The 27,213-nt window shown below is 38.3% G+C and overlaps 1 protein-coding gene across 7 annotated transcripts in view; it reads right to left on the bottom strand.

Annotated features, from left to right (window-relative positions):
* COL4A6 (collagen type IV alpha 6 chain) overlaps positions 1–27,213 on the bottom strand; it is a 300,057-nt gene that overhangs the window by 272,691 nt on the left and 153 nt on the right. For 4 of the 7 annotated variants that reach the window (XM_073013472.1, XM_073013471.1, XM_073013473.1 and 1 more), the window contains exon 2: positions 25,846–25,897. In XM_073013472.1, coding sequence (XP_072869573.1) covers positions 25,846–25,897 — 52 coding nt within the window. Of the gene's footprint in view, positions 1–25,845; positions 25,898–26,091; positions 26,350–27,213 lie in introns of those variants that run through there. The other 3 variants (XM_037989010.2, XM_007992534.3, XM_007992536.3) reach the window with 1 other exon arrangement.

Below are 27,213 nucleotides of genomic sequence, written 5' to 3'. Positions count from 1 at the left end.
ATTCTGACAGCCAGTGTATAATGAACCAAGCAGGTACACACCTGCCAGCTGAACAACCACTGCATAACAAAGGGATTTCCCTGACCCAGGTGAAAACACATTTAATTTCATATTCCAGCTAATTCAACAAAATTTGGCACAAATAAAAAAATCAACACAGCCTGGAGTCCCATGTAATTGATTTGGGGTATGCATGCCAAAGAATCAAAGGTAAGGGAGTGAGTTTATTTCAAAGGTCTTGTTAGTCGTTGCTCTACAGTCTATATCATTTGACTCATTTGCTCTTGTTTGAAGAAAGTTGAAGGTAATACCTTGCTGTGGAATTTGGAAGAGTAGATTATAGACCCTTGATGTTTAATGTTCTTAAAGGCACACAGCAGGATTGCTACAGTAGTTAAAGTAATATAAAGTAAAAAGGCTTTATTTGATGCTAGAGAGTGAGCAGCACAGTCCCACACAAAATTAGGGTACAAAAGTGTGAATCTCCAAATGAGAGTACTGATGCCAAAATTCAGGTGTAAGAAGATGATAGATTTAATCTTAACATATTTTAAAAGAATGAAAAGAATCTGTCGGATAGAATTTAGCCAATGGATTGTCTGGCTTACAGAGTTAATCATAACACTGGCTAATGTCATTCTAGTCCATGTGAGCTGATTCAGCATGTTCTTTAGGACCCAAAAGGACAAGGAAAAGATAAACTGACAGGTCATCAGAAGCATTTCTTTTTTTTTTTTTTTTTGATGGGGTCTCGCTCTGTCTAGGCTGGAGTGCAATGGCGCGATCTCAGTTCACTGCAAGCTCTGCCTCCCAGGTTCACGCCATTCTCCTGCCTCAGCCTGCTGAGTAGCTGGGACTACAGGCACCTGCCACCATGCCCGGATAATTTTTTTGTGTTTTTAGTAGAGACAGGGTTTCACTGTGTTAGCAGTATTCAGTCAGTTTCCACTGCTTTGATGGAGATAAGATGTACTGGCCTTGCCTGGCTTCTAGACAGTCCAGTCAGAACTGGTTTCCCAGTCTTGGTCCATGGCACTCTGGAGAGTCACAAAGACTGAAGGCGGCCGGGCGCGGTGGCTCAAGCCTGTAATCCCAGCACTTTGGGAGGCTGAGACGGGCGGATCACGAGGTCAGGAGATCGAGACCATCCTGGCTAACACGGTGAAACCCCGTCTCTACTAAAAAGTACAAAAAAACTAGCCGGGCGAGGTGGCGGGCGCCTGTAGTCCCAGCTACTCGGGAGACTGAGACAGGAGAATGGCGGGAACCCGGGAGGCGGAGCTTGCAGTGAGCCGAGATCCGGCCACTGCACTCCAGCCTGGGCGACAGAGCAAGGCTCTGTCTCAAAAAAAAAAAAAAAAAAAAAAAAAGACTGAAGGCAATGTAGGAGTTAAACATCTATTACTACTGGTTTTCAGACACAGTGTGGATAATATCTGGTGGTTCTCATCAGTGCAGAGCTTTTCAGAACCATAACATCCTCAAGAGACACTAATTAAAGGTTTCATTCTCTCTTCATGTCATTTGTTACAAAATGCATGGGTTGAGGGTTAAGTCTATCGCTACTGCACAGAGCAAAGCAAAATTCATAGAGACATGGAAAATGCAGTGTATGATGATTTTTAATGGAACTCTCTAATCAAACCTCTGAGTTATGCTCAGTAGTCAGTGACTAATAGGTTGAAGAGGAAAAGATTATATTCAATCTGCCTGTTAACTAAAATACTTTAATCAATTTTAGAGGAAAATGCTCTGAGGCAGAAAGAAATATAATAGGGCAGTGATCTAATCTCTCAGAAAGCTTGATGCCATTTTTTACTTTCTGTCTCCGGTTAGGAAGATGCGAATGCTGAGACCATTCCTAAGTGTATTCTACGTAAGTGTTGAGGAAGAAGAGGGTCATTTTGCTCAATGGACCACACATGTCCCTGGCTATGAACTGTTGAAACCTAAATCTCCCAATATAGTAGTATTTCACCATACCAAAACATCTGGAGAGCCTTGTTGGGGGGTTATGGCAAGTCTGTGGGTTCAGAATCCTGCTCTTCTGTCTAAGAAAATAAATAAAATCCTACCCCTGGCTGGGCGCAGTGGCTCATACCTGTAATCCCAGCACTTTGGGATGTCAAGGTGGGAGGATTGCTTGAGTCCAGGAGTTCAAGACCAGCCCTGGAAACATAGCGAGACCCTGTCTCTCTCTCTCTCTCTCAAAAAAAAAAAAAAAAAAAAAAAAATGCTGAGTATAGTGGTGCACACCTGTAGACCTAGCCACTTGGGAGGCTGAGGTGGAAGGATCACTTGAGCCTGGGAAGTCGAGGCTGCAGTGAACCATGGTTGTGCCACTGCACTCCAGCCTGGGCAACAGAGCGAGATCCTGTCTCAAAAACAAAAAGAATAAAAGAAAAAATAATGCAACCCCTAGCATACAGCAGCACTGGTGAAAACAAAACATGTCTTTGAACCATATTAGGATCATGGATCACCAGTTTGTAACAGCTAGTCTACACTATAGTTATTAGAGGATTTCAGATAAATGTAAGATTAATGGAGGCCAGAGCAGTCATAGTACAATTTGTGGAGGTAGTGTAATTTGGCAAATAAGTAGGATTTCTCTTCTCTCCAACTGATTCCTTTAATGTAAACATGCTTTTAAAAGGTCTACAAATATCATCCGCTACATACCCATCATTCTCTATTAGCAAATATCTATACATAGCTGAATGAATTTAGAATCAGGAAAGCATATCTCTTTCTTACCTACAGGATTTATGAAAAAATGAGGGAGACTGGTAAGCCATTCTTTCATGTGGCAATTCAAATTTCACTTCCTCCAAAAAAACTTTCCTGTTTACCTTGGTCCCAAATGGGCTCTCCCTTCAATCACCCCAACAGACTACTCTAAAATGTAATGCCTATATTATTTATTTGGTTCACACAGGAGGCTTCTATTAGAGGAAGAGGAATGTACTAGGTCACAGGACAGGCAAGAACAACAAGAAAAGCAGGATTATGGGAAGACCAACTAATTCAACTTGTGGCTTTGTAAATGGTTATTTTATCTGTTAGCCAGTTAATAAGTTAATATCATTAAGCCTCAGTCACTTTCATCTACAAAATGGGTATATAATCCCTACCTATCTGATATAACTGGTAAGTAGTTCAATTCAGATAATATATATAAATACTCTAAACACAAGTTTAAAGGGAATATCCTTATCATTTATCATTCCAGCCTGTGAGAATGGGTTTCTTAAAGTTCACTCTGGAAGAATGATCAACGTTTCAATTTACTAGTTGCAAAAAGCAACTTTTACTATGAATTATTCATTGCTGCTAGTAGCCTTAAATGATGAGAATTTATAAATAACACATTTTGAGCTGCATACTGAAGATAAGGTTTATACAAAGGAGATCTGACTATATTGTTCAGGCTTCACCTGGCAAACAACATTGAAGACCAAAGAGGGTAACCAAATAAGCACAGGAAAAATAAAGTAGCTAGTAATGCTGAATGAAAGGGAACTGGTTACCTCCAGGAGAATTTAAGCCAAAATACCTGCCATAGGACTTGAGTCCACAGAGCTGTAGTCTCCACTGTGGCTTAAGTAAATGTTTGGCATGGGTATCTTCCTAGCAACCATTTGTATATTCTTTCCCATTCTTCCTCGCTGCTGCTTCTTACTCCCAATGACAAAGCAGTGAAGGTTTATTGTTAAAAACAGGAGATTTGGGGTTAGTCACACATTAGTTTAAATCCCAGTTCTGCCACTTGCTAGCCGTTGACCCTCCACAAATTATTTAACTTTTGAGTCTCAGGTTTCTCATTTGCAAAATCGAATAATATTTTATTTATAGCATAAAGTCTGGCATGCAGTGTATGCTGAAAAAGCACCAGTTATAATTGTTAGAGTAGAAAATGAACAGTTTGTTAAAGCACTCCTTCAAAATTCACCCCAATCATATTCCCTGCTTCAAAACTATCTTTTATCTTTTTAAAAACAGCCTGAGTGAAATCCTCAGCCAAAATGTTTTTAAAAATCTATTTTTCACTAATGTGGAAATTACTTGTACTTCCTAGACATATATGGAATTTAGGATAATGTCTAGGAGTATCAGTGGCCAAAGGAATGTATCTACAATAGTTTACTTTTAGACAGTATGTGATCATTGGTAAGAAAATATTTGGGCCCCTTCTGTATTAGGGAGTTCCTAAGATTTAGAAATTACACAGCTTAATGAATAACCACATACTAACCTGCTGCAAGATGTACCTGAAATTTATTGTATTCTTTTAGCTCTTTATCCATTTAAGTATAAAATCTAACAAGCCAAGTCACTGCATTTTTTAAGTGCCTATGGTGTGCCTGATACCATGTTGGGTGTAGAAGGGCACAATCAATGATGCTTAGGATCTGTCTCCCTATTAATTGGTAAACAAAGATGACTGTACTTTTCACACTTGAGGAAGAGTCAAGATTCAATATAACGGTAGTAGAAGGTAATATGAAGAAGACATACCTTGATGAATTAAGAAATATTTGAGCCTCCATTTCCTCATCTAAAATTCACTTAATACTATATCTTCCTTTCTTATTTCATTGTGTTCCTGACAGGATCAAATGAGATCACATGTGTAAAAGAGACTGTGTTAACTGTGTACAAATATTAGATGCTGATAAAGTATTCATGCTGCAATACAGGAATGTTATAGCAGTAGCAACCCACTGCAAGATGGGAAAGGAGAAACTGCCCATATGAACTACAAGCAGACGAACTCCAGGAGCTTCCACCAAAGGACACTGCCTGATATCAGCAGCACCACAAGCACACATGAAGAAGAAACCTACCACCCTACTGCCTTTGGGTGGTTGTGAGGATGAAGTAAAAAATGTAAATAAGGTTCTTAGTACAATGACTAGCATATAGTATTATCATCATCCTTTTGCCACTATTATCATATTAGTAGTAGTAGTAGTAGTAGTAGTAGTAGTAGTAGTAATTAATCTACATAGAATGGCCTAAACTATGTTCTTGTTCTTTCACAGTACTGAAAGAAACTGAAAGCATTAGTAAGTTTCTATTCTGAAGTCAGTTTAGAAGCCTCTTACGGCCACTGAATAACTGTGTATCAGTAGACTGGAGCCTTCTTTCTACCAAATTGTTGTTCTATGTTATATAGGTATAATTTTTAATGTTCAGCTCTGCATGAGAAAAATAAATTTTGTAAAATTCAATGCTTATTAATTAAGACAAATATATAGAGAATATTGTTTTGCTTACATAGTATGAAAACCTGGTACAGCATCCTGCCTAGATTGGGAAACAGGTTTCTATACCATACATGTATTTTGTTTCACAAAATTATAAATTATTCTACATTCTTCCCTTAGAGTGGTATTTCTTATCCTTCAGAGAACTCTAAGGAACTCTACAATGGATTCATGAACCTGTTTGAGAAACACTGACATAAGAAAGTTAAATCATATTATGGAAATGTGTTTTGATGATGCATTGCCATTTTAAAAAACAAGTACTGGTAATTCAACTAGAGTAAGAATGAACACTCGAAAGGAGTATTACCATTTTGATATTAAAACAATGTTTCTTAAACCTAAGAAGTGTTAGATCACCAAGAACATACTTGCAGAAACCCAAATGTTGCAGACCATAGTATGAGAAGCAATGGTGCTTTTCTAGCTTCTAAGTGATTTGATATAACCAATAGGTGTTAATAGAAGGATGCTGTCTGACTGCCTCTAAGAATATCTTACGAAATTGGTTGATATCTGTGGTTGAGCTATGCTAATAGCATGAATATTTTGGATATTATTTTCAAGTGGTTTGAATAAATTCTCTTTCCTTATGTAAAATCTTAACATTTATACCTGTGGTTGCCCTAGAAAGTGAAAAATCATTAAAAAACAGTTCACAGATATGAAATGCAAATGATTATGATAATCTTCATAAAGGTCTCACAGCAGATTGGCCACAAGTTGACAACTGTTGAAGCTCAGTGATAGGAACACTGTTTACTCTGCTTCATTTTGCACAAAATTTTCCATGAGAAAAAAAAAAATGAGCCCGATCGCTACATAACTACAAGAAATAACTCTGTAAGAAAGTATTATGGAAAATGTCTTTATCATCTCAGATATACCATAAGTAAAACTGGTATTGACTTTGCACTAATGGCCAGTGTTCTCAGGTATGTAGCTTTGTCCTCTACATAAAAAAAAATCCCAGATTTTAGTGTCAGAAGAGTAATAAAGATCACCTGATGCCAGAGGACAAACTATTGACACAATTCAGAGCGTTATTCTAATAGTTTCTGTGTGGCATTCTTTGACAAGTCTCCTTTTTATCTTTTTATTTATTTATTTATTTACTTATTTTATTTTACTTTTTTTTTTGAGATGGAGTCTCACTCTGTCGCCCAGGCTGGAGTGCAGTGGCACGATCTCGGCTCACTGCAAGCTCTGCCTCCCGGGTTTACGCTATTCTCCTGCCTCAGCCTCCTGAGTAGCTGCAACTACAGGCGCCCGCCACCGCGCCCAGCTAATTTTGTGTGTGTGTGTGTGTGTGTGTGTGTGTGTATTTTTAGTGGAGACAGAGTTTCACCGTGTTAGCCAGGATGGTCTCGATCTCCTGACCTCGTGATCCACCCGTCTCGGCCTCCCAAAGTGCTGGGATTACAAGCGTGAGCCACTGTGCCCGGCCTGACAAGTCTCCTTTTTCTTAATCTACAAATTTAAATTACTGAATCCATATAAAAACCCAATGATGTATCCTTCCATTGCATCGTGGGCAAAGGTTGGTGGTACCTGCAGATACCCTGGACCACCCGTGTCACATTGGTTGATATCTTGACAATAATTCTGTGCCTATGTATTAAGATTTGTTTGTATACAAGATGCTGCCTTTATCATTTGTGATTTTTAGCGATAATCTCATAGGCTAGTGCCTTCTCTTAAGCCCTTACTAATAGAAATTTTGCTTAAGAGGGATTATTGTAGAACTATATAGTAAACTATACATGAGAAGAATCCACAACATATCATATAAAAAGTAACTCCAAGCTGAGGCAGTCTGACATAGCATAAACATAATGCTGTCACCAGGCTATTGATTTCATTTTTAATTTTAATCCTGGAACATTGCCTGACATTCCAAATACTAGTAAGAAACAAACCTGCAATAGTACAATATATACAATGCCTTATTTTAGATTGAGGTGCAGCAGGGGCGGTATTTATTTGAGTCTTATAGATAGGATTATGTTATCGATCCATTCAGGGCTAGTTACTTGTTTGCTTTAAGCAAGAATACACACTTGTTGGCATAGGAACCCCAGGAATCTGATTTTATTACATGGAATTCATCAAAATATTCAAAAGGAGGCATTTAAATGGAAAATTCCTTCTATTCAAGATTAAAGACCAGATTCTGTTGTTACCAATTGTCTCTGGAAGTAAATTACACTGCTGTCAGTTATACAACCTTTTAAATAATAGGATGTGGCATAATAAATATAAAACAGTCTATGAGTCAGAAAACCTGAGTTCTAGTTCAGGCTCCTTTAATACTACCTTGTTACATACACTTAAGCAAATCATTCAATCTCATTGTTATGGTCAAAGGAACACAGAATTATAGCTATTCTATTACCATAACACTAAATAGCACAGGAGGGCAGGAAAAGTCAAAAACAGATAATTTTATTGAAACAAAATTGTTCTAAGCTAATATCTTTGTCCATCACTACAGCATACAACTGCAAGAACACCAAAGGGGTAGAAAAAATTCAAACTGAGCAAAAAAAAAAACATGGTCTTGCATTAAACAATACAGACTGCAATATGCACAAAAATTACCAAACTGACAAGTTCCTTGGTTTCTGCAGGAGCAATGGAACAAGGATGAGTGAAATCGAAGGGACAAGACTTAGTAAGATGTTCTAGGGAAAGAGGCAGGGCTAGAGAGACCAGAGATGTCTTTCTACAGGGTGCATTAACTGTGCAAGAAGGTCATTAGGGCTGCTTACTGAATATTTTCAGCTCTCCACCTTCAGGGCACATGGTAGGATTATACTTGATGTCCCTTAACTAGCCCCAATCAAAGCTGACCAATGGTATATGAGAAAAAAGTGCCATATCCTTTCCAGGAATAAGATTTTATTGGTGATGCAGTGTGAGACCTCCTTCTGCCATGGTAATAAGCAGTGTTCCAGATGGTGGCTGCTCCATCTAGGTCCTAGAGTGAGGACCCTGTAATGTCCCCCAGGTGACTCATTATGGACATGTAGCATAAACAAGAAGAAACTTAGGTTATTGTAAGCTACTGAGATTTGGGGAGTTGTTTGCTATGACAGCATAATCTACCCTATCCTGAGAGAATGGATGGCAGTTAGGAGGTCAAGCACTCTGCCCAACAGAAGGCAAAGCTTGTCTGTTTTCCTCCAGGCAGTTGAGCCTCAATAGGGGCCTTGGTGCTTCTCAGAGGATTGTGATTTAAAATACTGTAGGATTCTATTATGAATATGAACAAAAGTATGTCACTGTTACTGGCATCTAATAGTGGACATGAAAAGATAAAGGCACAATTCGGGACAGGGCAGACTCAGGGGACTGGTATAAGCCCTTTTTCTCATTCTGCTCCAAGTAAATAGTGATTGAAAGTCATATGGCTCTTCAATGGTCCATCCAGAATAAATGGCCCCAGTCCAGCTTGAAACAAGCAGGTGTCCTTCATAACATTGTTGACATTTTCATTTGTCAGTCTATTTAGTAGCAGAATGAGCAAAAAGCTGAATAAACAAGTAGGGGAGAACTACATTTTTACTTTCTGAGGTCCTTAAAGGTGACCGGGCCGACAATAGTGTTACAAGCTTTAGGAGATGAAATTAAATTTATATCTCTATATAATTTAATGCTAACTAGTCTTTACCTAAGTGATTTTCTCCTGAAGACTCTACAGATTACTGATACTGTCTAACTGGAACAACTAGTAGTTATAAGGCTGCTAGTAGGCTAATGAACAGCAGTGCAGGACATTGAGGCAGTAATTGCTGGCTGTCTTTTTGGCATGGTCTCTGTCCATTAGCAACATCTTGAATAAAGAGCTGGAAGATGATGAGATGCAACACAGTGGTATGAAAATTAATTGCTAATAACAGCTAAATTTATTGAGCGCATACAACAATCAGGTGCTTTAGGAACATTACAGCTAATTCTCACAACCACATGAGTTAGGCATTATATTTTTTAAATGAGGAGACTGGGGAATATCAAGAGAGTGCAGAAGCTAAGGGAAGGGAAAGAATCTAGAAGGACAAGTGAACCAAGAGTAAGAATCTGCAGGTAGTTCAGTAAGGATAGCGATGAGAAGAAGCCATTGGATTTAGTGATTAGGAAGTGAACTCTAACAAATTAATCTCAATGAACTGGTTAGGGAGAAAGCTGGAATATAAAAAGCTAAGCAATAAATGTGTGGCAGAAAATTATATGCACTAGCTGTAGACAATTTTTTCACGAAATCTGGTACTTTGCACAGCTTACCTTTATCCATGTAAATCTCATTAAAGCTATGGACCTTTTTCCCAGAAAAGTCCACATACACATCAAATTCTACACACAATTTGAGGGTGCTCATAGACCTACCTGAAACTAACTTAAGAGTCCCGGTTTAGAAACGAATGATATACACCAAATTTATGACGGTGGAGGCGGGGCCATGGAAGTGGTACATAAGTGGTTTCATTTGCATTGGCAGTGTTTTACTTCTTAAGCTGCGTGATGGTCATATAGGTGTTCATTGTGTTACTTTATGTCATATTTATATAAATGATATTATAGCTTTTTGTTGCCTAAAGTATTTCATACTAATTTTTAAAATAGAAAAAATGACTACATAGCATAACATCTTTGTTTGAAGAATGCACATTAAAGTATTTGAGGGTAATGTGGCATCATATTGGCAACTTATTCTCCAATGGTTAAAAAAAAAAAATGGGCTGGATGCTGTGACTCATGCCTGTAATCTCAGCACTCAGGAAGGCTAAGGTGGGAGCATCACTTGAGCCCAGGAGTTCCCAGCCTGGGCAACAAACCCAGACCTTGTTTCTACAAAATTTTTAAAAAAAATTAGCTGGACATGGTGGTGCATGCCTGTAGGCCCAGCCATATGGGAGGCTGAGGTGAATGGATCGCTTGAGCCCAGGAGTTCCAGGCTGCAATGAGCTATGATTATGCCACTTCACTCCAGCCTGGGCAATAGAGCAGGACTCTGTCTAAAAAGAAAGAAAAAGGAAAGAAAATATTTGTACTATACTTGGAACTATTCTGTAATTTTGAAACTGTTTCAAAATGTTACAAAGACAGTAAAATACAGCACTAAAAGGAAAACAAATGGACAAACAAAAATCCGTAAATGAACACATTTACGGAAAATCCGTAAAAGAATACTCTTGAAGGAATACAGGAAGGGCATAACCAAACTTCCAGGGGAATATACATAAAGAAATGTATAGAGAACTCCTTTCAAATACAGAAAGGAACTGCTGCCAATCTGACTCTAAAATGCAATGTTTTATGTCAAAAATCTTTTCCCTGCTGACTTATGCTCTGAAAACTACAAGTCCACGGACAAAGAAGGAGCAATCTCAGCACCTTTGGCTATCCTAGCTGTTAGGTTGAATGGGAGCCTCAACCTACTCTCATGGCTTCAAGGACTGGAAAGTTTAGGCTGAGGGCTCAAAACAGGTGCTGGACGTCAAAACAGGGAAAGCTACAGATCTCTTCTAACATGACCATTGTGCCTTCCATTCTTCCAGTAGTCCTAGGTTGGGGTGCAATAAAGGGATTTGGCAGGACTGAAAAATAGAAGAATTTGGAAATTTAAGGTTTGTAGCTGCAACTCCCTGACACAGAATATACTGTTGGAAGAGTCTCATCACTTCACTAAGACATAAAACTCAGAAAATGATATTTTTGCCTTTAGTTTGCGATTTCTTTAATTCTTCAGACAACAAAAACTGAAAATCTTACTAAATTTGATACCTACCATGTCAGTTTCAAATTTTGTCTTCTTAGTTTCCTTTGAGGGAAGAATGCTTATACAAATAGTAATAAACACATAGAAAATTTACATGGCAAAATGTTATGTGATGTTGTGTGCTGTGAGAAATAGATTTGGCAATTGACCAGTTAAATGTGAGAATCATGCTTCCAATGGACAGAAATCAAATGGTTGGCATCAAGTTCTTAACAATAACCCTAACATCAACAATAATAATAGCAAATAAGATTTAATTAACACTTGTTGAATGCCAAGAGTAGTGCTAAGAGTGTTATGTGCATTATCTCATTTAAGCATCTCAATAACTCTATGAAGTAAATCCCATTCTTTCACAAATGTAACAATGGAACACGAAAAGTTAAAATGACTTCCTCAAGCAGAAACAGCTAGGAATGGCAAAGAAAGAACAGTTTTAAACCTCGATCTAACATTCTTGTTCCAGCACTCACAGTAACAGCTCTCCAAATGGAAACTCTTATTATTAATAACATGATTATTAAATGCACATACCTCTGACTTCTGACACCTATAAAGCACTGTACTGATTGCTATTTGGGGGAAATACTGACACGATCATAGGTCTTTTGCTCATTGTTCTTATGCGGGATAATTGCTTGTACATATAACTCCCTGTATCCTATATATGTAACATAGATATATTTACCAAGAGTCTACAATCTGTCTTTTTATAATAAAGATTTTCCTTTAAACACAGTCTTTGCTTTTAGTTTCTTCCCTCTTAACCACTTTTATCTTTCCCCTGTTCAAGAAGTTGTAACAACACCCACATCCCCAATCAAAGCCAATTCTTCCCTCTGCCTTGAGGTTAGGGTCTCCATAGCCTGACCCTGTTTCAACTGTCCACAGTCGTTTCCCTTTACTCCATAATAATCATCCCGTGCTTTAGTTCTTCTCACTGTCCTCCAGCCAACCATGTTAATTCCTGCTAGAACTGTAATAGATGATGATTGTTCATAGGGTTCATTGCAAAAGAAAACCTGATTGATGGGGCAAATGGGGGCAGAAGTCCAGCCTGCTCAACGCTTACCAATGAGTGTGGCATGGCACGGAACCATGACTGCCTAGAGGAAGGAGTGCCTTTTTCTAATGTCCTCAAAGATTCTGTATGGGGTGGCCGCATTCTGATTCCTCCTACATGTTTTAATTTATGCTTTCTGATTAGCCTCTCTCTCCAATATTTAATAGGGCTGCATTTCGAAAGCAAAGATAAGTCATCAATCCAGATAAATACAAATATATTTGTGTATTTACTTGTTTTTCTAGAAGTTTTCTTCAGAAGAAAACATAAAATCAAGAATGTCCTGGAAAATCTAGAATATATAATATAGATATTTATTACTCTTTTTCTAATGTTTCTTTAAGACCCAGCATAAATCATACCTCTGTGACGCCTTCCCTAACTACAATCCATATTGACCTCTCCCTTCTTACACCATCTGTAGCACTTCATTCTGTCTTATGGAGTTTAATGACTGATTACCATATAATACAGTGTATTGAAACTGTGGAAGTAACTAAAATTGTGCTGTTTGAAATTTTGGCAGTTTCACAATATCAGATTTTAATTTCGTTTAAAAAAAAAAAAAAAACATATTTTAGGCCATACGGGGTGACTCATGCCTGTAATCCCAGAATTTTAGGAGGCCAAGGTGGGCAGATCACCTGTTCCCGGAGTTTGAGACCAGCCTCGGCAACAAAGTGAAAACCCCACCTCTACAAAACACGCAAAGATTAGCTGGCCACGGTGGACCACGCCTGTAGTCCCAATCACTCCGGGGGCCGAGGCAGGAGGATCGCTTGAGCTGGGAAGGTCGAAGTTACAATGAGTGGTGATCACACCACTGCACTCCAGCCTGGGTGACAGAGTGAGACTCTGTCTCAAAAAAATCCATTAAATAAATAAATAAATAAATAAATAAATAAATAAAATAACATATTTTAAAACTGTAATAAAACAAAGCATGCACCATTCAAATGGGTTACATACCAAACATTAACACATTGGAAACTATCACCGTTTGTATTAATGGGTGCTGCCCAGTTAACTGTGTGTGTGTGTGTGTGTGTGTGTGTGTGTGTGACAGAGAGAGAAACAGAGAGGAGAGAGAGGAGAGAGACAGAGAGACAAAGAGAGCATGAATTATGTGTGCAGACCTGGAAATACAGGTTTTCTTGCTATTTCTGTTTAACTGCAGAGCATCCTGAGATAGCAAGACAAAAAAGCTCTCACCCCATGATGTTCACTATTACATCAGGATTTTCTCAACACTGTATAAAATAAACAGAAATAAACTGGAGATTAAGACTTCTATAGCTCTCAGGCCAGGCATGGTGGTAATCTCTGCACTTTGGGAGGCTGATGGGGGTGGATCACGAGGTCAGGAGATTGAGCCCATCCTGGCTAACAAGGTGAAACCCCGTCTCTACTAAAAATACAAAAAAATTAGCCAGGCTTGGTGACGGGTGCCTGTAGTCCCAGCTACTTGGGAGGCTGAGGCAGGAGAATAGTTTGAACCTGAGAGGCGGAGGTTGCAGTGAGCCGAGATTGCGCCACTGCTCTCCAGCCTAGGCGACAGAGCAACACACACACACACACAAAGACTTCTATAGCTCTCAGTTTCAGATGTTTATGTTCATTTCAAGCTCTTCCTTCTTACTGACTTTATAAATTACTGTTAAAATTTTGAATTATTAACAAATACATCGATATTTTTGGGGAGGGCATATGAGATTTAGTTTGGGGGAAAAGGGGTCTACTGTTGTAAATTTTGAAAAATGTCATAATAGAGTGTCCCGTTTCTCTTCGTTATCAACAGCAATCTCAACATCAGTATCTATGAGCATGTTCTGGATATCTAGTTGCATGCTCAGTGCTAGATGGTATCTATGCAACTTAATCATATGTAAAAGACAATATAATCTCATAAATCTAAGGTTTGTTCCAGTCTTTAAGGGATCTGCTACACTCACAAACAGAGTTTAGAGATCTAGTCATTTTAAATTTTCTTTGCCAATCCTCTTCCCTTGGGTACGGAAAAATGGTCAAAGTTGTACAGAGCAAGGAAAAATATCAGTAACATTTATTCCCTCCCCAAGAGAAAAATCTGTCTCCCAAAAGACCAATTCAGCCTCAGAGCCAGAGGTCCCAGACAATTCTGGGAAAGCCTTTCTGAGGTAAATGTTGTAGAGCTTTATGACCAGGGAAATTTCCACTGAGTAACACCAACTCCCCCTCAATACAAGCAAACTAGACTGAAAGATAATGGCAAACTAACCTTATTATTGTTAGACAAAGGGGAACTGGGACTTCACAGATGCCTGGGGTGGTGCCTTTGGGCATAGTCTTTAGTTGGGAAGCAGTTCTCTAAAGGAAATCACAAAGGTAGGGCAGCAGAGGTAGAAGTGGCTTTGGGGAAACTGGAACAAGTAAAATAAAAATTCTAACTCTTTTTCTCTTAGGACACTTGAAAAACAAATTCAACAAATAATTAAGCATTTTTTTTCCTAAATTGTCACCCAAATGGGCTCACTACCCATTTTTAGTAGAGAGGCAATCACAATGAATGAGCGGAAAATAATAACTGCAATAGTAATAATTTTACAGTTGATAATATATTTAATGATTTGTCATAAGGCCATAGTTAATAGGGGAGTTTGTGTTTGAACCTGGGAATATTTGGCTTTAAAGTTACAGCTTTTAATTTTTTAACCACTTCATAAAGAAATAGAAGGGGAAAAAATCAGGAAATGGACATCCAGAATTAAATACAGAACCCCTAGAAAGCTTGAGAATAGACACATACCTCATGGCTTGCCTACATTTGATAAATGTGGAAGGACCAGATATATGCTGCAGGAGTGAGTCCTCCATGTATAAAGGGTTTGTTAGAGTACTGGACACAAAATAAGTGGCCGGCAACAACGATAATGCCAATCACACCCCACATAGAGAGATATATGGTAGTACAGGTATTAGGTAAATGCTCTGAGGAGTTACGGAGCAAGTAAGAGCGCAGAACAGGTCTGACTCTTTCCTATCCTCCATCCACATCTCACAAAGATCTACCTCTCTCTTTCCTCTTCCCCCTCCCTGTGCTCTGACTACGGTGGCTTAGTACTTGACATAGTTCTTCCCACAGTGGGGTCTACCACAATGCTTGGCACATAGTAGTCACTAAATAAATATTAGCTGAAGGGAAGAAAAAACAGTGAGAAACAGAAGGACAAAAGGAGAGGAGACTTAAGAAAAATACTAACTTAACTTCCTAAGAGAAGAACAATATGTCCATCTGTAGAGACAGGAGGAAGGCAAGGCAGAGGATGAAAAAAGCAGGAGAAGCAGGAGTGAATATGCATGTCCTGTTTAAGCCAACATCACAAGTATAACTGTGACGTAAACATCAGTTACACGAGGACAAGACAGGAGATAGAATTGGATGGGTAGGCAGGGCAGGATCAGATACCCTGTGGGTGTAGGTAGCTTCCACAAATGTTAGAGTGGCATGATCAATTTGTGTTTTAGAATAGCTCTTTGCTTTCAGAAAGGATGGCTATCAGGAAAGCCAATGAGGAGACAGTGGAAATCTGAAACCAGAACAGTTAGGTTTGCTGTAGGAAGTCCAGATAAGAGATGATAAAAAACCTAAATTAAAGAGATAGCACAGTAACTCTGCCATTTGTTGGGTTTGTGAGCTTAGATAAATCAGTTAATCTCTCTGGAATGAGAATATTTGTCCCTCACAGGATTGTCTCGAGCAGCTAACAAAATAATATATGATAAAGTGCTTTGTAAACTTGAAACACTTGAAAACATATGTTACTATTTTGGTGGTGAAACTGGTATAAAGAGATGAGGGGGACAACTGAGAAATATGGCCATTGTCTCCAGGGACGTTCAATTTTTTGGCTTCCTTGAGCCACACTGGAAGGAAAAGAATGGTCTTGGGCCACAGATAAAATACAGTAATACTAACAATAGTTAATGAGCTAAAAAAAAATAGTAAATATGTCTCGTAATGTTTTAAGAAAGTTTACCAATTTGTGTTGGGCCGCATTCAAAGCTGTCCTGGGCCACACGCGGCCCTTGGGCCACAGGTTGGACAAGTTTGTTCTAGACATACAATCTGCAAATGAAAGAGTCTTCTCTGACATCTCCCTTTCTCTCATCTTATCATACATCAGTTGTCAAAACTGGGAAATGATTTTTAATTCTCTGAGGATACTGGGGGGGGTGGAAAGATGGGAGAGGAATTTAGCACCTACCTGGTGCATGGCATGTTCACATACAGTATCCACAATAATACCTCAAGAATAGAGTATAATATCATCATCCCTTTTCTGCTGATGAGAAAATTAAACCTTGGAGGGAGAGGGTCAGAAAAAATAATTATTGGGTACTAGGCTTAGTACTGGGGTGATGAAATAATCTGTAAAAACTCCTGTGACACGAGTTTACCTATGTAACAAATCTGCACATGTGACCCCTGAGCCTAAAATAAAAGTTAAAAAAAGGATTCATGGCTTCAAGAAGGTAGAGGAAAATGTGACCAGGATGATGAGAAGAATGGAAGTTTGTAAAATTTAAAATCCAAAAGGAATTTCTAGAAATGAAAAATATATTATCTGAAATGAAAAAAAACACACAGATGATATTAATATCAGATTAGACTCCGAAGAAGGAAAAATCAGTGAATATGAAGCTATAGACTTAGAAACTATCCAAAATGAAATATGTGCTTACCACAGAGCAATCATACTCCTGGATACCTACCCAAGAGAAATGAAAACATGTTCACATGAGGACTTGAATATTCATAGCTTTGCTCATAATAATGAGGAACTGAAAACAACCTAAACGTCTATGGACTGATGAAGAGAGAATTAACATGTGATATATCCATTCCTTTTATTACTCAGCAATAAAAGGAATGAACTACTGATACTTATAACAACATGGACAAATCTCAAAAGCACTATGCTGATTACATTTATATGAAATTCTAGAAAAGGCAAAACTACAATAATAGAAAGCAGATCAGTGGATGCTTAGCGTGCAGAACGAGCGGGAGGGAATTGACTGCAAAGAGTGTAAGGGAACTTTCTGGGAAATAAATGTTTTTATTACAATTGTGGAGACAGTTATAAAACTGTACACATTTGTCAAAACTCAATATATGTTGTTGGAGGAGGAATATGGATGTAGTTATAAAAGGACAGCATGAGGGATCCTTGTTGACTTTGGTATCTTGAATGTGGCAATGGATATCCCAACCTACACCTGTGAGGACATTATATAGAACTAAATACACACATATAAATGAGTACAAGGAAAATGAAATAAGATCAGTGAATGTTATCAATGTCAGTATCTGGGTTGTGATATTATAGTATTACAACTAGGGAAAAACTGGGTAAGGGTACATAGGATCTCTCTGTACTATTTTTTACAACTGCATGTGAATCTACAATTATCTCAACAAAAATTTCAATGAAACACTCACAAAGAGAAAAGAAAATTAAATCTCAGAAAGGTAAAATGATTTACCCTAAGTCACACAGCTAGGAAGTGTCAGAGGGCAGAGGCAGCATTTAGACAAAAGTCTGATTCTAGAGTGCTTTCTCTTAAACATTATATCACTGAACAGGGTTGATATTTTTCCATAAATTCAATTGTTATTGGAGTTAACATTAGTAATTTTTAAGATAGACAGGGAGAAGGCAGTTTGTTGTGAGCCATTAGGAGATGTTTACTGATTTGAAAGTCATCTATTGATCACTTATGCTCAGCCTGGCAGTATCCTGGACATCCTAAGTACAAGGTTGAAGAATGTAACATAGTCATATAAGCATAGGAATCTTACCACCACATGGACGTGCTACCAAAGAGGCCCAAAGCTCCTTGGAAGCACAGAAGGAAGAATAAATTCGTTCTGAAGAGGTCTGGAACTGAACTGTTTCATAGAGAAAATTACATTTGGTCTGGGTATTAAGGATTGAGTAGGAGTTCACTAGATAGAAAAGAAAGCAGAAACAATAGAAAAGGATATTCCAGAGAGAGGGACTGCATATCCAGGAGCAAAGAGATGTGAAAGAACATAAAGTGGTTTGGGAGTGGTGAGAAGTTCAGTCTGAATGAAGTGTAATATACACCATGAATTTGGAAAGAAGGACTGGTAGAAAGAAACACACCGACATGAGGCTAGAAAAGTAGTTGGGCCAGAAAATGAAAGCCCTTAAATGTGCCAAACCAAGTAGTATGCATTTTATCCTGGAAGAAACAAGAAACTAATAAAGGTATTAAATCAGAAGATAACATAACTGGGTTTGTTGTTAGTAAAATAACTCTGGTGGCAATGTAGAGATAAGGATGGAGTCAGGAGGTAGAAAAACCAGTTAGGAGGCCACTGATGTATGAAGTTTGAAGCCAACAGAATATGAACAAAACGCCAGATTCTATAGATTTTTGGTAAAATTATCAAAACTTGGTGAGAATTTTGGAAATAATGAGAGCTGATGGCTGATTCTGTAGCTTCTTGCTGAAACTTGGTGGATGATGATGACATTTAACAAAAATAAAAAAGATCACAACTGGTTGGAGTGTCATGGGAAGGAGAAGAAAACAATTTCACCTTTAAATATACTGTATTTGGGGCAATAAAAATAATAATAGCTGGCTCTGGTTGAGTGCCTATATTAAACTCCAGGCACTGTTTTAAGTGTTTTGTATATATCAACTCATTGAGAGACAGGTACGAGGGCTTAGTAGGCAATTGGAAATATAGATTTAGAGCTCAAAAGAGATGTCTTGGCTGGGGATATAAATTTGATAATCATCACTGTATAGGAGGCATAGTTAAAACCATTGAGGCAAGAAGACAGTAAAGAATTAAGTTTTGGAAAAATCCCATCGTTTTAGGACAAGAGAGTGATAAAGATTATAAATTCCATAACAGCAAAGTTCATGGCTAACTTATTCACCACTGTGTCACTAGGGCCTGACATACCATCTGGAATATAGTTGTTGCTCAATAAATATTTGTTGAATGAATAACATAAATAAAAAGATGAGAGAAGTATAAGGAGAACTAGTGAGGCAAGTTTGTCATAATCCCAAAAGACACAATCGTGAATGCCATAATCCCAAATGTTGAAATCCCAAAGATCAAAATCCCTAAAGTCTAAATCCCTAGAGTCTAAAATCTTTGACATTTAAAATCCTGAAAATCACAATACTGAAAGATTACAATCCCAAATGTTGAAATCCTGAAAACTGATTTCTGGGGAAGTGTGTTTTTGGTTGCAGGTGGGATAGTTGTGCCATGTTAGTTGCATCATGTGAGATGGAACTATTTCCTTGTCATTGTCTTTATTCAGAAATTAAGTATGGTTTAAGGAGATGCATAATGGGTGCCAAGTTGACAAGGGGTGGACTTGCAGACTTAATTTTAGGTGTCAATTCGACTGGATTAAGGAATACCTAGAAACCCGGTAACGGATTATTTTGGGTGTGTATGTGAGGGTGTTTCCAAAGGAGATTCATGTATGACTCCCAGTGGACAAGCTGGGGAAGATCTGCCCTCAATGTGGGTGGGCACCATCCAATAGGCTAGGGGCTGGGAGAGAACAAATACAGAAGGCAAATTGGTCTCTCTTTGACAGCTGGGGCAGGCTTTTCTTCTGTTGCCTTGGACAGCAGAAATTTGACTCCATGAAAGTGTATTATCACAATGTTGACTTTGTGTGTAAGAATTGTGTGTGTATGTAAAAATGTGAAAACTTCCTCAGTGAATGAAGAGATGTCTTTTTGTACACCCACATTTGTGAAAGATAAAATTTCTCAAGATCTTGGCTCTTTGGATGACTGCCAAAGGCTCTTTGGATGATATATGGTGGTCACCTATGGTGGTTTTTTATCTATCTTGTCAAAAGACTGGTTGTTCATCATGGTATTTCAGATGACTATGGTTATAAAGCTGAATGCATACAATTACCAACCATAGTGATATGTCTTTATACATTTTCCTTTTGACCTATTTCTTTGTGAATACAGTTCAACTACTTATAACTGTCATACACGTGTGACTATCACTAGTACATACTAAGTGTTTATCTGTACAAAACTATGTATGTTATTGTTGTCCATTTTATTATGTAAAGTGACCTTTGGAGTGTTCTGTTGTGTTTTATGTTTCTCAAACAACTATCCTTTTAAAAATGTAAGTAAATATCTTTTAAATAATTTTTAAAATTACTTTTTCCAGAATAGTTTTGGGATTTTGGTCTTTCAGGATTTTGACATTTAGAATTATGGGATTCGAGATTATTTATTTCAGGATTATTACCAGCTCCCTAGTGAGGTATAATGTCTTAAAAAACAAGAGGAGGTCAGGTGTGGTGGCTCATGCCCGTAATCCCAGCACTTTGAGAGGCTGAGGCAGGTGGATCACCTGAGGTCAGGAGTTCAAGACCAGCCTGGCTAACACAGAGAAACCCCATCTCTACTCAAAATACAAAAATTAGCTGGGTGAATGGTGGGCACCTGTAGTCCCAGCTACTCAAGAGGCTGAGGCAAGAGAATCACTTGAACCTGGGAGGTGGAGGTTGCAGTGAGCCAAGATTGTGCCACTGCACTCCAGCCTGGGTGACAGAGTGAGACTCCATGTCAAACAAAAAAACAAAAAACAAAACAAAACAAAAAACAAGGGGAAAAAGAAGTATCTGAGTGACTGAGAAATGTCAGATAACACAGTGAAGTCAGATAGAATGGGGACTGCAAATAAGCCATTGGGTTTGGTAATTAGGCAGCCATTAGAAGCTTGAAAGAGGGCTGTTTTCCTGGAGTAGACTCAGTTGAGACTGTAATAGGTTGAAGGGTAAGTGGTTGGTGATGAAGACTAGACAATACCCAGAAACTTGGGGGTAATGCAATTGAAGATGTTAGAGTTATTAAAGAAAATGATTATTTTTTAATTCACTGTTGTAATGGAGGAGAATTCAATATTTTTTATAGAAGAAAAATTGAAACCCTAGGAAAGGGATAAAGAAAGTAAGAGAGTTGATAATTGCTCTTAGCTAATTTTCCCATTACCATTTTCCCTTGAGCATTTAATTAGACTTTAAAACAAGTAAAAGCCCTATGATCTGCCTCACTGGGACATTCAGGCAGATATAAAGGAACTTGATAGTTTAATATAGCCTGATGTTATCCCACGATGTTCTTTTTATGTGTGTATGTCTTGTCACCTATACAGCATAAGACAAGTCTATACTCCAAGTATATTACTGTATACTGTTTTTTTTTCTTTTTCTTTTTCTTTTTTTTGAGACAAGGTCTAGCTCTATTGCTCAGGCTGTAGTGCAGCGTCACAATCTCAGCTCACCTACAACCTCTAACTCCTGGGCTCAAGCCATCCTCCCACCTCAGCCTCCAGTAGATAGGACTATAGACATGCACCGCCATGCCCAGCTAATTTTTGTAATTTTTGTAGAGACGGGGTTTCACTATGTTGCCTAGGCTGGTCTCGAACTGATGAGCTCAAGCACTCCACCTACCTTGGCCTCCCAAACTGCTGGGATTACAGGCATGAGCCACTGCACCCAGCCATACTTTTAAGATTATTCTAACAGGGAGCTATGGTGTGTGCCTATAGTCCCAGCTACTCAGGAGGCTGAGGCAGGTGGATTGCTTGAGGCTGTGGTGTGCCACAATCGCACCTGTGGTAAAATTATGAAATAATCCATATGATTCAGGCAAATAAAAACCAATATTAATAACTGAAGTCAATCAGTTTTATTCTGTTAATGAGATAATAAGGGAAACAGTACACTTTACTCCAGTCATATGACTTGATTATAAGCTTACAGAATATATGAGCATGTTTACTGAAGACTCCGAACTATGCTTAAAAATTAAAAAATTGTTGCCACTTAGAGCCAACACAATTCCCGCCATGCCTAAACAAACATTAGAAAGTGACTGCTTTTGTAAAACCAATTTTCTTGAACTAGAGGTACTTTTTAAATGCCATACATTGGCAGTCTAGTGAAACCTACACACTCATTTTTAGAATACTATTTTTTTTTCTTTTTGAGACAGGGTTTTACTCTGCTGCCCAGGGCGGAGTACAGTGGCTATTCACAGGCACGATGATGGCGTGTCACACCCTCAAACTTCTGGTCTCAAGCAATCCTCCTGCCTCAGCCTCCTCCTAAGTAGCTGGGACTACAGGCACACACCACCGCACCCTGCTAGTTTTAGAATTATACAATGAAATACATGGGATTGCAATGGAAACTGATTACATTGAAATACAATCATTAAAATACGTAATAAAACAATTTTTGATATGGTTATATATTTGCTTCCTTAGTAACACTTTAGATAATAATATCTATTATCCCCTCCTCTTTTATCCTAAAATATATTTGAATTTGACCTGTAAATAATGTAAATGTATTATCATCTATGGATTAGGTATTTACAGCCACTTGATGATTTACTTGATAATGTCCTCATACATTTCTATCAGTATCCTTAGTCATCCCAAGATATATATACATATTATATATTTATATACACACATGTATATTATATGTTGTGATTTTTCATAGCTAACTGATATAGGATATTTGCTAGCAGGTAAAGTAGAAGAGTACTCTAAGGATTTATAGAGACACAACCCCAAATAATGCAAATATTCCTCTTGATCTTTAGAACAGGAAGAGATTGTCTTGTCTCTGAGCTCCCTTTACATAATATTCATATTTTGATGACTGCTATAAGACTGAAAATCACAACAGAAAGGACCTACCTGGGTATGTTACAACTTTAAAGAAAGAAGTTGATATTTCTATTAGACCTTGATTTGAGTGCAGCTAAAGGCATTTTACCTATGTTCTTTGCAGAAGGGACAATAGAAATGTTTTCTCTCCTTACCCTCCTCCCAACCCAAATAAGTATCCCCGTAGGCTTTTGACTTTAAGTACCTTTTCCTGACAGCTCATTTGGAGGGGGCAAAGTGTGAAGAAAACATAAGGATCTGACTACTTCCGGATATATATTCTTTCCTAGATATGTTGACTGATGGTGAGATTTGTATCTTTCTGGACTTTTCTCTAACACGATGCAAGTACATGTAGATAATAACTTATCATTAAGCATTCTATCTTCTAAGGAACATAATGACCACCATTGTCTGAGAAAGCAAATTCCTAGAGAGTTAGGAACTATGTTTAAATAAATCTTTGCATGCTGTGCTCAGTCTAGCACAGCCCCTTAGGTAGTTAGGAGCTTAATAGCCAAAGACAATTATGGATGTTCTGAGATCCTAGACTCTATTTTATGCAGATAAATTGTGCAAATATTTCACCTGAATGAAGATCATTACTCCTTTAAAATAAATTTAATGGAAGCTCATTCTTTAACATGGATTTTAACATTTAGTTTTCCTTTACTTCATAAAGACATGCTTTGTAAACTCGGGAAAAGGAAGAACCCAAAAGCCCCTAAATGACCCAATCTTTAAATGCTTGCCAATATTATTGGCAACTTAATTATCACAGTAAAAAGACTTTGTCGTAGCAAAACGCAACATAGTTCTTGACAGTCTATTTTTAATAACTATTTTCATTAATATTAGTCAAACATGGCACAGAGAATTTGAATGTTTAAAACAATCCAAAGGGTGAAAAACACAACAAACTCATGAGGATAAACTGGAATTGAGTGTAGAAGATGAGAACCAGCCCGTACAGATGAGAATCCAGTGCAAAGTGTGTAAAAGAAAAAACAAAACACCCCTTCAGAAAAATCATCTTCCGATAACTTATTCTGTGACTCTCTTTTTTTTTTTTTTGACTCTCTTTATATTTGTCATTATATTTGTCATTTTCCCCAAAAGTGAAAAAAATAGCTTTACAATGTCAAATATATTGTGCATAAGTAAACAACAAGTGAAGGAAGTGGCTCTGTAGTTAAATAAGCCAAAAAATAAAGTATTCTCTGCGGAGCTCAAGGTCTATTTTAGACTTACCATGGTCAATCACACTGACATAGCAGGTGACATCATAAAACAACGAGATAGAGTCTAAAACTCATAAACCAAAGCAGTGCTTAATTTTGGAGATTCATTTCAATACTTGAAAGAATTGCAAGCATTAAAGTGGTTTTTAAAGGTATTAAGTGACAGGATGCAGTGCTTGTGAAGTCTTCAGCTATCTGGAATGATCTGTAGTGTTTTTCCCAAAAGTACACTGAATAAAATCAGCCAGAGTCTAAAAATAAATGTTTCCCTTGAGGGTATTCTGCCCAAGCATGACACTTACAAGTGGCAAGATTCCTGGATGAATTGTTAACTAATCAAGTCCTGGCATTTTCAATTAATGTAGTATTGAGCCTGAAGGTAATACATAACTAAACTTGTATATTGAAGGAATAAGATGGAGAAGTACACAGAGTTTTAGATCAATATCTTTGCTTACGAAGTCAAGAATTTACTTACATAGGAACTGATGTTGAGTTAAGGGGTCACAAGATGTTGGTATTCAAGTTTTCTGGCATCATTCTCTCTTTATAAGAGAAATCACTTCACTCTGGTATTTTCTTAAAGACATCATATGCCAAGATAAAATAATCCATTTTTTCATAAACGCATTGGGTGATTTATTAGGTTGAATTAAGTATGGCTCTATAATAGTATTTAAAAATATTTAAAATATTAAAAAGTAGAGCCAATCAGTTAAAACGATCAAAACCCTCAAGATAAATATTTGGAATATATATTCATCAGTCATCTATACAGTGAATGACTTTGGGTATCATTAAACTTTTTAAAAAAAATACAGCAGTGAAACAGTACTCAACAACTGAACAACTTCATATTCAAACTCAACAGTTTGTATTTCTGTCAGCGTAAGTAGCTAGTGAAACTGGAAAACTGCAGCATGTTTGATTATTTCGGTCACTCCATCTTTGTGAAATTATCCTAGTAATTCCACTGGAGATTTCTCTACTTTCTGGGACCCATTAAACTTTCCTTGACCAAATGTCTTCAGAAATTTCTTTATCTGCAGTCCCTAGTTGATTTGATAGATGACATCTAAAAAGCCTATGAAATATTAACTTAGATTTTTTTTTTTTCTGTTACAACAGCTTTAACTTTTAACTTTCTGGTGATGCAGAAAACGAGTAAGAGGACACGTCAGACAGAAATTGAACATCACCTAGTGGTATCAGTTCAATTCAGTTAGTTAAAGAATCCAGATGTCATCTGGTACTGTCAAAGGACTCTAAGCATGTACTGAAGGTTCATTTCCATAGTATCTGGGGCACTTTCAAGTTCCACTCCTTGTGCTCTCCTCCCACTCTCAAACTAGTGTGCCAACTCAAGTTCCTGAAGACCAGGGAAAATTATGTTTCTTCTGCCGCGGAGATTGATGCAGAGGAAGGCATCAGATGCTAGTCATCTTAAGTCGTCTGGGGAAGAGGCTCAGAAATGTGTGCATCTTGTGTCTTCCACTTTTGTTTTCCCTACTCTTTACGAAGTTTTGGAAGATACCTTGGTCCCGAAAACACTGACTTGACACCGTGCTATTCCTCTTCAAGAATCTCATTAAGTCCCACTAGAAAGGGGAGTGGTGAGGACTCCGTCTCGCGGTGAAACTCTCTGTAACCCCCTAACATAAATAATAGAGATGGGCATGGTGAGAGAGTCAAAGGAGGGGGAGGGAAAAGGGTCGTGAGAAGAGACTCACCGCTCCTGCCAGTTCCTCCATCAGGCACAACGTAACCAGGAGCAGCCACAACCTGAAACGGGAGGGACGGTGAGTGCTATGGGCTCTCTAGGCTTCGAGGTCATGCGGCTGCCTGTAGCCCCCCGTACCCTTTTGGATGCCTGCTCCCACTTTCTCTGCAGTGACAGAAGTACAAGTACAGTCCTGACCTGGCAAAGTAACCCGAAGTAAGAAAGAGGAGGGGAGCTCGGGGCAGCAACAGCTCACCCTGGGTGCATGCTTGCGGCTCCTCCGGAGCTGGGTCCCGGGAGACTGCTAAGCGGCTCCGCGGCCCGGGCTCATCGGGGCTCTGCTGATGCTTAGAGGCTGTTTCCTTAGTCAGAACAGAGTAGGTGGACGAAGTAGCCCAGTTTGTAAGAAACTAAACACAGCTTCTAGATAAGAAGTGCCCCAAAGGGAAACAGGCTCAGCGGTGCCCGTTACAACTTGCAGCAGTCAGGAGACAGTTCCATGCAGCAGGAGAGGAAGGAATGGAGGGGAAAGGGGCGGGGCTGTCTGCTGTCAATCATCCCCCCTACCTTGGGCTGCCGGTAGTCTTTCTCACTTTCAGGCACCTTTCCACACAACAGCCCTAAGTATCTCCACAGCTTCACACACAACCCCTTAGAGACCTGTACGCTAACACCTAAACAACTGTGCATCATATACTTTCAACTTTACTGTTAAGTTACACATAAAGAGACATAAGCATACTATTCCCACATAGACAGATGGGCCCGAAAGTGCCCTTGCACACATGCCCAAATGCATACAACACTGATTCAAATTGACTGTACACTAGGCTCTTGGGAAGGGGAGACAGTTTCTGGAGTTGTAAATCAACTCTGACCTAAGCAAAACCTAAGGATGAGTGGGCCCTCGTGAAGTAGATCCAAAACCTTGAAATACTCTAAAGTGGTTAATTCTAGGGAGATAGAAATGTTGTGAAGAATTCTTCATCAAATTCTTGAAGATTCTCCAAGGAGTTCGCAGAAAGTATTTTCTGATCCTTCTGCCACTTAAAAAAATCTATATATCAGAATTATCAAAGGACCATTCAAGTCTACTTTATTTGGAAGATATCGATTCAGCTGCCATCAACTCTATTTAAATATTTCCAATTAAGTGTTTGTATTAATTCTAAGAAAACACTAAAGTTATTTAATTCCCTGCCCTAAATATTTCTGCAACACAACTACAATGAGAGTCAATACCTTTTACATTAGCTTAATATAAAAGGCATTAATTATGGCATTCAATGCAGCTAAACAAAGAGATACAGCTGTATTAGAATAACATTATACCATAGAGTCATTACCAATACCTGCTGAATGCTCCCAAATCTTATAT

This window comes from Chlorocebus sabaeus, chromosome X, assembly GCF_047675955.1.
Source record: "Chlorocebus sabaeus isolate Y175 chromosome X, mChlSab1.0.hap1, whole genome shotgun sequence".
In the NCBI taxonomy this organism is placed as follows: domain Eukaryota; kingdom Metazoa; phylum Chordata; class Mammalia; order Primates; family Cercopithecidae; genus Chlorocebus; species Chlorocebus sabaeus.
This window is presented reverse-complemented; position numbering and strand designations above follow the sequence as displayed.